Source organism: Anolis carolinensis, chromosome 2 (genome assembly GCF_035594765.1).
Source record: "Anolis carolinensis isolate JA03-04 chromosome 2, rAnoCar3.1.pri, whole genome shotgun sequence".
Taxonomy (NCBI): Eukaryota; Metazoa; Chordata; class Lepidosauria; order Squamata; family Dactyloidae; genus Anolis; species Anolis carolinensis.
The window spans coordinates 178,574,830-178,589,609 of NC_085842.1; the positions used below are offsets into that span (position 1 = coordinate 178,574,830).

At 45.0% G+C, this 14,780-nt stretch overlaps 1 protein-coding gene across 1 annotated transcript; it reads left to right on the plus strand.

Moving 5' to 3' along the window:
- The first annotated feature begins 2,270 nt into the window (after positions 1-2,270).
- On the plus strand, positions 2,271-14,004 carry LOC100551714 (LHFPL tetraspan subfamily member 3 protein). Its single transcript, XM_003215743.4, has 3 exons — positions 2,271-3,519; positions 6,706-6,948; positions 13,872-14,004. The coding sequence occupies exons 1-3, from the start codon at positions 3,087-3,089 to the stop codon at positions 13,898-13,900; spliced, it is 705 nt and encodes a 234-aa protein (XP_003215791.2). The 5' UTR covers positions 2,271-3,086; the 3' UTR covers positions 13,901-14,004.
- The last annotated feature ends 776 nt before the right edge of the window (positions 14,005-14,780 follow it).

Here is a 14,780-nt window from a genome sequence, read left to right on the forward strand (position 1 = left end):
CCTTTCGGTCTGCAAGTTCAGCAGCTCAGTGCTTTAACCCACTTCACCACCGGGGCTCCTTATTGCTCTGTTAGCCGTAACTAAAACATTATCTGCCTTGAACTGGATCCTATGAGTCTACAACTGCCATATAATTCAGTTCAGAGCAGATAATCTGAATTTTATATGGCATTGTAGAAGGGGCCTTAGAGATCTCCCATTCATGGAGTCGCCGTAAGTCAAAGTTGACCTGAAGACAGTTAACAATAACAAACATATAGTTCAGGCAGAACTTCAGCTGACTTGTTATAATAATGTGCCTGTCTTGATTTCTGTTTTGCTAGCCATTGTCCATGCCATGGGGCCCCTGGTGGCGCAGTGTTTTAAAGCGCTGAGTTGCTGAACTTGCGGACCGAAAGGTGCCAGGTTCAATTCCCAGGAGCGGAATGAGCGCCCACTGTTAGCCCCAGCTCCTGCCAACCTAGCAGTTCGAAAACATGCAAATGTGAGTAGATTAATAGGTACCGCTCTGGCGGGAAGGTAACGGCGCTCCATGCAGTCATGCCGGCCACATGACCTGGAGATGTCTATGGGCAATGCTGTCTCTTTGGCTTAGAAATGGAGATGAGCACCAACCACCAGAGTCGATCAAAATTGGACTTAAGGTCAGGGGAAACCTTTACCTTTACCTTTTTAGCCATTGTGCATGCCAGCTGTAACCACCTGTGTGAAGTAAATTGTCCCTCACTGATCAAGGTTTCTGTATGGAGAATCTTTTTTGACTCTGCACCCACTTGGAGGATTCACCTTCATTAAGAGTGTATGTCATCTTGACCATACTCTGAAGTTGGGAGTCCCAGTTTTCATCTGTGAAATGTTGGGAGCTATAATGTAACAAGTGACTTAGCTTAAACATGTTCAGGTGGCCTAGCCTTGAGTACCATGGAGCCCTCCCATAATCCTTGCTAATGCCTATGTAAACCTTTTCTTTACATGGAGGATAACTTTCCCATCATCACATAAGGTAGCAAAATATCTACAGGTGGGTTCACCACTGCAATAAACTTATGCTACTAAACACTGGCCAGAATCAGAAAGTTACATTTCAGAAGTCATATGTTCCATTATTGTTTACAGTTGTTTAAAAGTAACTTCTTGCTTTGCCTATTATAACGGGATAAAGTTGATCCATTACTTGTTGTACTGCATGTCCACCCACCCGTTACCTTTCTGAAGAGGAAAAATATGTAAGCTTCATGTGATAATAGCATAAAACCTGAAAACTTCAAGTCTGAAAACTTTTTTGTCTGTATCAGGAGCAACTGGAGTTGCTTCTGGAGTGAGAGAATTGGCCATCTGCAAGGACGTTGCCCAGGGAACGCCCGGATGTTTTTTTTAAAAAAATGTTTTACCATCCTTGTGGGAGGCTTCTCTTATGTCCCGCATGGAGCTGGAGCTGATAGAGGGAGCTCATCCACGCTCTCCCCGGGTGGGATTCGAACCTGGCAGCTTTCAGGTCAGCAACCCAACCTTCAAGTCACAAGGTTTTTATCCCCTAGGCCACCGGAGGCTCCTAGTCTGAAAACTAAAACAACCCTTAAAAGAGGGTTGTTGTATGTCATTCGGGCTGTGTGGCCATGTTCCAGAAGCATTCTCTCCTGACGTTTCGCCCACATCTATGGCAGGCATCCTCAGAGGTTGTGAGGTATGGATAAACTAAGTAAGGAAAGGAAAGAATATATATCTGTGTAGAGTCCAGGGTGAGGATGCCTGCCATAGATGTGGGCGAAACGTCAGGAGAGAATGCTTCTGGAACATGGCCACAAAGCCCGAAAGACATACAACAACCCTGTGATCCCGGCCATGAAAGCCTTCGACAACCCTTAAAAGTTCCTTTTGTAAACAACTAGCAAAGGTTCCTTATTACACCAACAAACTGGCTTTATTCTTTCTTTGTCACATCCTCGTGACCCAACGCCCCAATTCTTTACCTTTGGAATTGTTATTGTTACTTCCATGTTCTGCATAGGGAAATTCTGAAGTATAGTTAGTATGGCTGTATGCATTTTCAAATCGACTATCAATTTACGCCAACTTCATTACTTTCATACCTTTTTTTACATCGAGATGGTTTGTTTTTGGCTTCCTCTATAATTAATTGTCTGTGTCAACAATTTGTTTCCCTGCAAAACACACATAGAATAGTCTGCTGCCCTCTACTGTAAATTTCCCTTCTCTTCAGGAAGCTGTGGAGTTTCTCTTCTCCAGGATTACATTCCAATGATGTCAATTTTGGAGATAGGGCCATTTTGCCTCCTTTTTGTGTCCTTTTCCTTTCTGCCCATTTCCTTTTCATTTTTGACCTCCTTTTCTCCTTGTTTTGCCAAGCCAGCAAATGGTTTAGCATAGAACCTCTGCATTGTCTTGTGTGGGAGGCAAGAAAGGCCGTGGGCAGCAGGTGCCTCAAGCCCGGCATCTTAGCTTCCCGCTCCGTCTTCACTGCAGCTCTCACTAGGCGACAGAGCGAGACAAGAGAACAAGGCGAACGATTCTGGCTGGGCATCTGGCCAAGAGGCTTCTTCTGTCTTTGCCTGCTGGATGAGTATGTTTTGAAAAGATCAGTCTGTAGAAGGAGGTGGAGGATGGGCTGGGGGAGCAGCTTTCCCCTTCCTCCACGCTCCATCCTGCAAAAGAAGAGAGCCAGTCTCAGGAAAGGAAGGAAAAAAGGGAGAAAGGTTGCAGACCCTTCTTTCCCTTCCATGAGACCATCTAGAGCTGTGTAGAGATTGCAGACGAAGGGATGCCAGCAACCATCATCTCCGAAAAAATCAAAGAAAAGAGTGTCTGCTCCATCTCCTAATATTCAGAGAACAGCAGCTGCTGGAGTGGAGGAATGCAGAAATCTTCCACAGGAGGAATATAACCAAGCATTTGAAAAAGAACTGAGTTTTTCATACAGTCAGAGGAAGAGGGTATTCAATAGCTGGATTCTAGTGTCTTAGGAAAAAGCAATCTGGATTTCACTTCCATTCTTTGGAAAAAGAGAGACTAAGTATTCCTAAGGCAAGCAAAGGAGGGTTGTGTGCCCTGCAAAAAAGACGTGGGTCATGTTGCCAGCCCGGGAAGCAGCAGCGCTCTACCAGACGGATTTTGTGCGCAATGCCAGGGCGGTGGGTGCCCTCTGGGCTGGCTGTACTCTCTGTTTTGGCATCCTTGAGGTTGTGGTGCTGATCCAGCCGACATGGGTGCAGACAGCATCCCTCACCTACGAGTTGCCCCCCTCGGGGATCCTCTCTGACCCCAGTGTGAGTGCCGTGGGATCTTTTGGCCTCTACCAAGTCTGCACAGAGCGAGACAACGTCCTCCAGTGTGAGGGGTCTCTGGTCACCCTGACGCCCATCCCATCCTTCAAGGCAGCTGCTGTCTTTGTCCTTATGGCCCTGGTGTTGGTGATGGGCAGTGTAGCTTCCTTGGGTCTCTTCTGGTTCTGCAGCCCTGGGACTGTCTACAAGGTGGCCGCCTGGCAGCAGCTCTCAGCAGGTGAGAGAGGACGAGACCCTTCATGGGGAGCAAAGGGTGATGTCTTCTGGCATAGGACTGGTGGATGCAGATGAGAGGAGGAAAATCTGGGCTAGCTAAAAACATGGAGAAACAACAAACCCATGTGGGGTAGGGGAGTAATGATCTAGTCTTGCACAACCCACTGAATGTGGTATGCGCTAATATGTTGAAATGGCAGGCCACGAAGCTGTTTCACACATTGGAAAACAGTTCAACATGTGCGCCTGCTACAGGTAGAAATAGATTTGGTTCTTTGTTGAGGGGACAAACTGGACTAGGGGTCCACAAACTAAGGCCCGTGGGCCAGATGCGGCCCTCCATGGTCATTTACTTAGCCCCCACCGTCAGTTTTAGACTTAGGCTTGCCCAAAATCTGAAATGAGTTGAACAACAATCCTAATTAACTTGACAATCTCATTGGCCAGAAGCAGGCCCACACTTCCTATTGAAATCCTGATAGGTTTATGTTGGTTAAAATTGTTCTTATTTTTAAATATTGTATTGTTCTTTTGTTGTTGTTGTTGTTGTTGTTTTGCACTACAAACAAGACATGTGCAGTGTGCATAAAAATTTGTTCGGATTTTTTTTCAAATGATAATTTGGCTCCTTAACAATCTGAAGGATTATGGACTGGCCCTCTGCTTAAAAAGTTTGAGGATCCCGCCCTAATATCCCGATTTTCTTTCACTTGCTCCATTGTCCTCTGCCACTGACTGTAGGAAGCTTGGCCTTCAATATCAGAGAACATGCAAATGGAGAGCAACCGTCCTTGAAGACTTTGGGAAGCTGGGATAGAAAACTCTCCTTCCACTAAAATCCCACCCATAACCAACAGTGGATATTCTGCCAATATTTTATAGCATTTTGTATTTCTGTAATGTGTAAGAATTGTCTCAAAACTGTATACGTGACCCATGCCAATCTGCAAGCTAACCTTTTAAGCTAGGCACATGTAACTTCATTAATTTCTCTAGGTATGCAGGAGAATTTCCTGGTGCTCTGTGCCTCCTTGGCAGGAGGATGGTACTGCGGAGCTTGGAAAGTTACTTTTATGACGAATTGAGCAGAATGATACACTGAAGCTGCCCATAATTGACCTGAATTTGTGTCTACCTAATGTGCAGTCATGGATGGCTTCAGCACATCTGTACATTTATCTTTCTTAAAAGTTAACTTTCCAAATTTTCAATAGTTTTCGGTTTAGATACTAAAACATTTGGTGGCCAAGGGGATAAAAGCCTCATGACTTGAAGGTTGGGTTGCTGACCTGAAAGTTGCCAGGTTCGAATCCCACCCGGGGAGAGTGCAGATGAGCTGTCTTTATCAGCTCCAGCTCCATGCGGGGACATGAGAGAAGCCTCCCACAAGGATGGTAAAAACATCAAAACATCTGGACGTCCCCTGGGCAACGTCCTTGCAGATGGCCAATTCTCTCACTCCAGAAGCAACTCCGGTTGCTCCTGACACGGAAAAAAAAAAAAACCTTGGGTCACAATGGGACTAGTTGCACTATAGGATAGCCAGTCACTTTCCAGACACGTTGGACTACAATTCCTAAAAAACATGCTGGCCAAGGATGATGGAAGATGAATTCCAGAACATATGGATGGTTGAGGTAGGTTGCAGAGCAAGAGATACAGTAGAGTCTCACTTATCCAACATAAACGGGCCGGCAGAACGTTGGATAAGCGAAAATGTTGGATAATAAGGAGGGACTAAGGAAAAGCCTCTTAAACATCAAATTATGTCATGTTTTTAGAAATTAAGCACCAAAAACATCATGTTTTACAACAAATCAACAGAAAAAGTAGTCCAAAACACGGTAACATTATGTAGTAATTACTGTATTTATGAATTTAGCACCAAAACATCACAATATATTGAAAACATTGACTAAAAAAACACTGGCTACTAACAAATTGACTGCAAATAAAGATAGAACTGCATAAAATGAACTTTCGGTAGCAACATTGTCGGAAATTAAATCCATAAAAAGTCCAATGCTTGCTGCCTAGAGAAACAGCTGTGGATTGGGGCGGGAGGCAAACTGCGTTGGATAATCCAGAACATTGGATAAGTGAATGTTGGATAAGTGAGACTTTACTGTAATATATTTTCTCCTTTCCAGGCTGGATCCAGGGTTTTGAACATTTTGGGCATAGTGTCTTCAAAAGTCACATCAAGGCCCTAATTTGAAAGATGTAAGACGGGTCCCAACTAAGGTCCTTGGTCCATATGCGGCCCTCCAAGGTCATTTCCCCAAACCTTGTCCTAAACTTTACATTTAGGGTTGCCTTAAGTCTGAAACGACTTGAAGTCACAAAATAACAATCCTAATTAACTTGACTATCCCATTAGCAAAAGCAAGCTCACACTTCCAATTGAAATACTGGTTAAAATTCTTCTTCATTTTAAATATCATATTGTCCTTTTCTGGTTTTTGCACTCCAAATAAGATATGTGCAATGTGCATAGGGATTCGTTCTTGTTTTTTTTTCAAACTATAGTGTTCCTCCATGTCCCCCTCCAGTCTGAAGGATTGTGAACTGGCCCTTGGCTGTAAAAGTTTGAGGTTCCCTAGTTTAGGGATAGTTTTTTTCCTACAATTTGAATCCATTGTTCAGTGCCCTAGTCTCTAGAGAAGCAGTAAACAAGCTATGAAATCCTTTCAAATAGTTAAACATGGGTACTGTGTCATCGTCATTGTGTCCTTCTCCCCCCCCTCCAAATTCAGGTTGTATGTTTCTACATGACAAAAGCAGGTTACACTGGATGATCTTGAGGGGTCCCTTTCAACTCTATAATTCAATATAAGTTTTATCCCCAATTTATTTGGACTGGGGATGAAAGACGCATCTTGTCATTTGTAATTGATCACAAAATGTTTAGTGCAGTAAGAAGTAAAGATTTTCCCCTGACATCAAGTCCAGTCGTGTCTGACTCTGGAGGTTGTTGCTCATCTCCATTTCTAAGCTGAAGAGCCGGCGTTGTCCATAGACTCCTCCAAGGTCATGTGGCCGGCATGACTGCATGGAGCACCATTACCTTCCCGCCAGAGCGGTACTTATTGATCTACTCACATTTGCATGCTGTAGCTGTCACTTAATTTTATTATTTCTGTCTCCCTCTCTCACGTCCCTCTCTCTCTCCCTGTTTTTCTGCCAGCAACTTGCCAGGCCCTTGGCTGCCTGGTTTTCCCAGATGGCTGGGGAGCGCCAGAAGTGAGGGCTCTCTGTGGCCCGCGGGCGAGGAGCTACACCCTGGGTGCCTGCAGCATACACTGGGCCTTCACCCTGGCCTTGCTTGGCATTGCAGATGCCCTGGTCCTAGCCACGCTTGCTTTTGTGCTGGGAAACCGGCAGGATGCGCTGCTACCTGAAGGCTATGCACCACCCCGGGAGGGGAGAGGTAAGCAGTTGTGAGTACTCACACATGTGTATATACACACACACTTCTTGACAATGAAAGGGACGATTCCAAATAGAGTCTTCAGCTTAAAGCAGACACATTAAAAGCAGGGCTGGCAGCAATGTTAACCACTGCCTAGCAACAGCCAATGAGGCACAATGGCACAAAAGGAATAGGGAGAGATGGAGGCTGGATGTACTCTGAGGCAAAGGCGAGGGACAGGAAGGTAGCAAATATGAATAACAGCTGAACAACATTAAAATAATAATAATAAGAAGAAGAAGAAGAAGTAGTAGTAGTAGTAGTGGTGCAGGTTGTTGAGCAACCAGCTGCAACAAATCACTCTGACCAAGAGGTCATGAGTTCGAGGCCAACTCGGAGCCCCGCGTTTGTCTTGTCTTTGTTCTATGTTAAGGCATTGAATGTTTGCCTTATATGTGTAATGTGATCCGCCCTGAGTCCCCTTCGGGGTGAGAAGGGCGGAATATAAATACTGTAAATAAATAAATAAAAGAAAAAGGTTTGGATTATTGCTGTCGCCATACCAGGTGACAGTCGAATTGATGAAAAACAACAGGAAAAACTCAGCCGCTATCAGGACCTCAAGGTTGAACTTCAAAGACTCTGACAGAAACCAGTGTAGGTGGTCCCAGTGGTGATCAGCACATTGGGTGCCGTGCCAAAAGATCTCAGCCGACATTTGGAAACAATAGACATTGACAAAATTACGATCTGCCAACTGCAAAAGGCCATCCTACTGGGTGTGTACATCACACAGTCCTAAACACTTGGGTAGTGTTCAACTTGTGATTTTGTGATACGAAATCCATCGTGTCATACTATGTCATTGTGTCAATAATAATAATAATAATAATAATAATAATAATAATAATAATAATAATATAAGACACTTGGGAAGTGTTAATAATAATAATAATAATAATAATAATAATAATAATAATAATAATAATAATAATATAAGACACTTGGGAAGTGTTCGACTTGCACTTTTGTGATACGAAATCCAGCATATCTCTCTTGTTTGCTGTGTCATAAAATAAAATAATAATAATAACAACAACAGTTTTTAATATTCCGCACTTTTCTCCAAGGGGACACAGAGCGGATTACGGCATATATAAACAAATACAGGCAATCACTCAATGCCTTGTTACAATGACATACAATGAGACACAAATACACAGACAAAGGCAAAGCCTTCTCCTTTCATTTCTGGCTCTGGAGGTGGTGATCATGTCTGGCTCTGGGGGAGGTGCCCTTCTCTGTTTCTAAGCTGAGGAGCCTGTGTTGTCTGTAGACACCTCCTGGTTGTGTAGCCGGCAAGACTGCTTGGAGTGTCTTTTTGCCTTTCCCCGCCAAAATGGTACCTATTTATCTACTCACATTTGCATGTTTTCAAACTGCTATATTGGTAGGAGTTATGGCTAACAGCGGGAGCTCACCCCATCCTGTGTATTCAAACTGCAAATCTTCAGGTCAGCAGTTCAGCAGCACAAGGGTTTAACCCACTGCGCCACCCAGTAAAAGAGAAAGAGAAAAACTACAATAAAGGCAGCCCCTGAGTTACAAACAGCAAAACGTGGACAGTCTACAAACTTCACTCTCAACTTATGGAATGACTCCATCAGCATTGCCTCCGAAAAATCCTGCAAATCTCTTGGGAAGAAGACAAGTGGACAAACGTTAGTGTTCTGGAAGTAGCAAAGACTACCATCATTAAAGCAGTGATCTGCCGCCATCAACTCCGCTGGAATGGCCACATTGTGTGAATGCCCGATCACCATCTCCCAAAGCAGTTACTATACTCTCAGCTCAAGAATGAAAAATGAAATGTTGGTGGACAGTAAAAGGGAATTAAAGATGGGCTTAAAGCTAAACTTAAAAACTGTGGCATAGACACAGAAAACTGGGAGGCCCTGGCCCTCGAGCGTTCTAACTGAAGGTCAGCTGTGACCTGCAGTGCTGTGGAATTTGAAGAGGCATAAATGACGGGCGAAAGGGAGAAACGTGTCAAGAGGAAGGCGCGTCAAGCCAGCACCTGTTGGGACCGCCTTCCACCTGGAAATGGGTGTCCTAACTGCAAAAGAACATATGGATCAAGAATAAGTCTCTACAATCACTTACAGACTTATCGCCAAGATTCTACACTTGGAAGGCAATCATACTCTGCCACGAATGATAGCCTATGGTGAGAGTTAATGAAGTTTGACACCACTTTAATTACTTTGGCTGAATACTGTGGAATCGTGGGATTTATTTTTGGAAGGAGAAGGCTCAAGACCTTATTTATTTATTTCTCGTGTCAGAAGCAAACCGAGGGTGCAAGTTGTAATGCATTTGGAAACACTTTTTTTAATTAAAAAAATTGCACTAATAATAAATGTACAGTGGCACTTATTTCCCATGCCAGTGAGGTAATGCTCAAGATCCTGCAAGGCAGACTTCAGCAATACATGGAGCGAGAGTTGCCAGATGTCCAAGCTGAGTTCAGAAAAGGCAGAGGAACGAGAGACCAAATTGCCAATATCCGCTGGATAATGGAGGAAGCCAGGGTGTTTCAGAAAAACATCTACTTCTGCTTTATTGACTATTCTAAAGCCTTTGACTGTGTGGATCATAATAAACTATGGCATGTTCTTGGTGGTATGGGGATACCAAGTCACCTTGTCTGTCTCCTGAGAAATCTGTATAAAGACCAAGTAGCCACAGTAAGAACAGATCACGGAACAACAGACTGGTTCAAGGTTAGGAAAGGAGTGCGGCAGGGCTGCAGACTTTCACCCTCCCTATTCAACTTGTACGCAGAACACATCATGCGACATGCGGGGCTTGAGGAATCCAAGGCCGGAGTTAAAATTGCTGGAAGAAACATTAACAACCATAGGTATGCAGATGATACCACTCTGATGGCCAAAAGCGAGGAGGAGCTGAGGAGCCTTATCACCAAGGTGAAAGAAGAAAGTGCAAAAGCTGGGTTGCAGTTAAACGTCAAGAAAACCAAGATCATGGCAACCAGACTGACTGATAACTGGCAAATAGAGGGAGAAAACATGGAGGCAGGGACAGACTTTATATTTCTAGGCGCGAAGATCACTGCAGATACAGACTGCAGCCAGGAAATCAGAAGACCTTTACTTCTTGGGAGGAGAGCAATGGCCAACCTTGACAAAATAGTGAAGAGCAGAGACATCACACTGGCAATGAAGGTCCGCATTGTCAAAGCAATAGTATTCCCCATAGTAACCTATGGATGCGAGAGCTGGACCATAAGGAAGGCTGAGCGAAGGAAGATAGACACTTTTGAACTCTGGTGCTGGAGGAAAATCCTGAGAGTGCCTTGGACCGCAAGAAGATCCAACCAGTCCATCCTCCAAGAAATAATGCCCGGCTGCTCACTGGAGGGAAGGATATTAGAGGCAAAGCTGAAGTATTTTGGGCACATCATGAGGAGGCAGGAAAGCTTGGAAAAGATCATGATGCTGGGGAAAATGGAAGGAAAAAGGAAGAGAGGCCGACCAAGGGCAAGATGGATGGATGGTATCCTTGAAGTGACTGGCTTGACCTTGAAGGAACTGGGGGCGGTGTCGGCCAACAGGGAGCTCTGGTGTGGACTGGTCCATGAGGTCACGAAGAGTCGGAGATGACTAAACGACTGAGCAGCAGTCTTTTGCCCAGTAGCTGGCCACTTGGAGTGCCTCTGGTGTTGCTATTAGAAGGTCCTCCATTGTGCGGGTAGCAGGGCTCAGAATGCATTGCAGTAGGTGATCTGTGGTTTACTCTTCTCTGCATTCGCATGTCGTGGACTCCACTCCGTAGCCCCATTTCTTAAGACTGGCTCTGCATCTTGTGGTGCCAGAGTGCAGTCTGTTAGCACCTTTCAAGTTGCCCAGTCTTCTGTGTGCCCAGGAGAGTCTCTTATCCAGCATTAGCCACTGATTGAGGTTATGGGTTTTGGCCTGCCACTTTTGGACTCTCGCTTGCTGAGGTGTTCCTGTGAATATCTCTGTAGATCTTATAAAGCTATTTCTTGATTTAAGACGTTGGTGTGCTGGCTGATATCCTAACTGGGGATGGGCCAAAGATGTCAGTGCCTTGGTTCTTTCATTGCTAGCTGCTACTTCCCGGCGGATGTCAGATGGTGCAATGCCGGCTAAGCAGTATAATTTCTCCAGTGTTGTGGGGCGTAGACATCCTGTGATAATGTAGCATGTCTCATTAAGAGCCACATCCACTGTTTTAACGTGGTGAGATGTATTTCACACTGGGCATGTGTATTCCGCAACAGAGTAGCAAAGTGCAAGGGCAGATGTCTTCATTGTGTCTGGTTGTGATCCCCAGGTTGTGCCAGTCAGCTTTCGTATGATGTTATTTCTAGCGCCCACTTTTTGCTTGATAGTCAAGCAGTGCTTCTTGTAAGTCAGGGCACGGCCCAGGGTAACTCCCAAGTATTTTAGTGTGCTGCAATGCTCCAGTGGGATTCCTTCTCAGGTAATCCTCAGATCTCGAGATGCTTGTCTTATGAAACTGCAACACCCAGTATTCCATAGGATTGGGCACAGCAGTTAAAATGGCACCAAATAGCATTGATTCCACAGCATAGTTGCACCTTATATCAGTGCAAATTGTGGGAAATAAATTGGTATCATTTTGTGTTGCTGCTGTGATCAAGACCCATGAAATTAGGAGAGAGCCTGCCAGAAACTGCTTTGTTGAGGGACCACCTCAAATAGGAAGGTAATCCTGTTCACAAACTCAGCTTTGGGAAGGTCACACAAAGGACTAAGCCAGATGATTCAGAGCAGAGACATTTACACAACTGTGTTGTCGAAGGCTTTCATGGCCGGGATCACAGGGTTATTGTATGTTTTCCAGGCTGTATGGCCATGTTCTAGAAGTATTCTCTCCTGATCAAAACGATCTTGACAGACTAGAGAGATGGGCCAAAACTAACAAAATGAAGTTCAACAGGGACAAATGCAAGATACTTCACTTCGGCAGAAAAAATGGAAATCAAAGATACAGAATGGGGGACGCCTGGCTTGACAGCAGTGTGTGCGAAAAAGACCTTGGAGTCCTTGTGGACAACAAGTTAAACATGAGCCTACAATGTGATGCGGCTGCTAAAAAAGCCAATGGGATTCTGGCCTGCATCAATAGGGGAATAGCGTCTAGATCCAGGGAAGTTATGCTCCCCCTCTATTCTGCCTTGGTCAGACCACACCTGGAATACTGTGTCCAATTTTGGGCACCACAGTTGAAGGGAGATGTTGACAAGCTGGAAAGCGTCCAGAGGAGGGCGACTAAAATGATTAATGGTCTGGAGAACAAGCCCTATGAGGAGCGGCTTAAAGAGCTGGGCATGTTTAGCCTGCAGAAGAGAAGGCTGAGAGGAGACATGATAGCCATGTACAAATATGTGAAGGGAAGTCATAGGGAAGAGGGAGCAAGCTTGTTTTCTGCTGCCCTGCAGACTAGGACACGGAACAATGGCTTCAAACTACAGGAAAGGAGATTCCACTTGAACATCAGGAAGAACTTCCTCACTGTGAGAGCTGTTTGACAGTGGAACTCTCTCCCCGGGGCTGTGGTGGAGGCTCCTTCCTTGGAGGTTTTTAAGCAGAGGCTGGATGGCCATCTGTTGGGGGTGCTTTGAATGCGATTTCCTGCTTCTTAGCAGGGGGTTGGACTAGATGGCCCATGTGGTCTCTTCCAACTCTACTATTCTATGATTCTATGATTCTATGATGTTTCGCCCACATCTATGGCAGGCATCCTCAGAGGTTGTGAGGATTACACAACTCTCAATCAAAAGAGTCCCCAGGCCAGAGATGAACAGCTTCAGGACCTTCAAGGATTTGCGGGCGGGGGGGACGAGATGTTTCTTGGATCAAGAGTAAGGTTTATTTCAGGCTTACAGAAATGCGGAAAGGAAAAAAAAACTGTGCACATACATGTGGATGCCAGTCAAGCTTTATAGGAGGGACAGTGGCCGACACTAGAATACAAGATTTATATTACTTTGTTATCATGACTAGCTTCTAGCCAATGGGAAGTGTACATTTGTCTCTGTCTGACTTATCTGGTCAGGGGGGTATGGCTTTGCTGCTTGATCACACCATTTCATGCTCCTTGGCCATGTGGACACTTCAGGTAAAAAACACCCATCAATCATGCACTGGCCACTATTTGGGCCAATGAGAAGGAGAAGGGCGGAACTCTGGCCATTCTTTGCATGACTCAGCAATTTCTGCACCATGATGTTTTGATGGGAAAAAACAACCCAAAAGTTTGATTTCTGTCTCAAAACATGATGCCAGGACTGACTCTGAAATAGAGCAAGAATTCAATTTTCTAACATTCCCAGTGTAATGGGGAACAATTGCCAGCCCCACCAATGGCAGCAGATTAAAACAAACTGCTCCACAAGGAAAAAAAGAAACAATGACAAAATTGTGCAGAGCAAGAGGAAGTTTTAGTGCCACTTAAGCAGAAAAATGTTTCAGGCCAAAACTGATTATGGGGCAGTAAAGGTAAAGGTTTTCCCTTGACATTAAGTCTAGTCATGTCCAGCTCTGGGGGTTGGTGCTCATCTCCATTTCTAAGCCAAAGAACTGGCGTTGTCCGTAGACCTCCTAGATCATGTGGCCGACATGACTGCATGGAGTGCCATTACCTTCCCGCCGAAACAGTACCTATTGATCTACTAACATTTGTATGTTTTCGAACTGCTAGGTTGGCAGAAGCTGGGGCTAACAGCAGGTGCTTACTCCGCTCCACTTTCCGTCTGCAAGTTCAGCAGCTCGGTACTTTAACACGCTGCGCCATTGGGGGCTCAACAACCCAAATAAAGACCAGTAGTTTAGCATGTTCGTTTGACTGTTTCCTCTTTTCCTCCCTTGAAGGTGTTGCCTCAGCATTGAGTCCAGACTGATTGTCGAAATTCGTCTTTTCATGGGCCTCCTTCCAAGTGGGACATTCACTTGCCAAACAAGACCCTGCTCTTGCTGTCACAATAAATATATTTTTTGGATAATATTACTAGCGTTTGTGTTGTTGATAAAATCCCGTAAGTCGTTTAATATGCTTAGAAGTATCTTCTGTAGCTGTTTTAATATGCTTTGTCGAAAAGTATCATTTTTGTTCATCCCCGGCAGAGACGTCTTTTAGACCCCATCTACACTGTCATATAATCCCGTTTCTCAGTCCATATTGTCTGCTTTGAACCGGATGATATGGCAGTGTAAGGTAAAGGTAAAGGTTTCCCCTGACGTTAAGTCCAGTCATGTCCGACTCTGGGGGTTGGTGCTCATCTCCATTTCTAAGCCGAAGAGCCAGCGTTGTCCATAGACACCTCCAAGGTCATGTGGCCGGCCGGAGCGGTACCTATTGATCTACTCACATTGGCATGTTTTCGAACTGCTAGGTTGGCAGGAGCTGGAGCTAACAGCGGCCGCTCACGCCGCTCCCGGGATTTGAACCTGGGACCTTTTGGTCTCCAGCTCAGTGCTTTAACGCACTTCGCCACCGGGGCTCCTCAGCGTAGACTCATATAATCCAGTTCAAAGCAGTTAATCTGCATTCTGAAACTGGATTATATGGCAGTGCAGCTCTAGCCTTAGAGACAGGAAATGTCAGTGTTGGGGGGGGGGGGGAGAGATATCATTCCAGGGTGGCAACAACACTTGAATCAGGGTTGTTGTGTTTTCCGGGCTGTATGGCCATGTTCCAGAAGTATTCTCTCCTGACATTTCGCCCACATCTATGGCAGGCATCCTCAGCGGTTGTGAGGTATATTGGAAAAACGAAGCAAG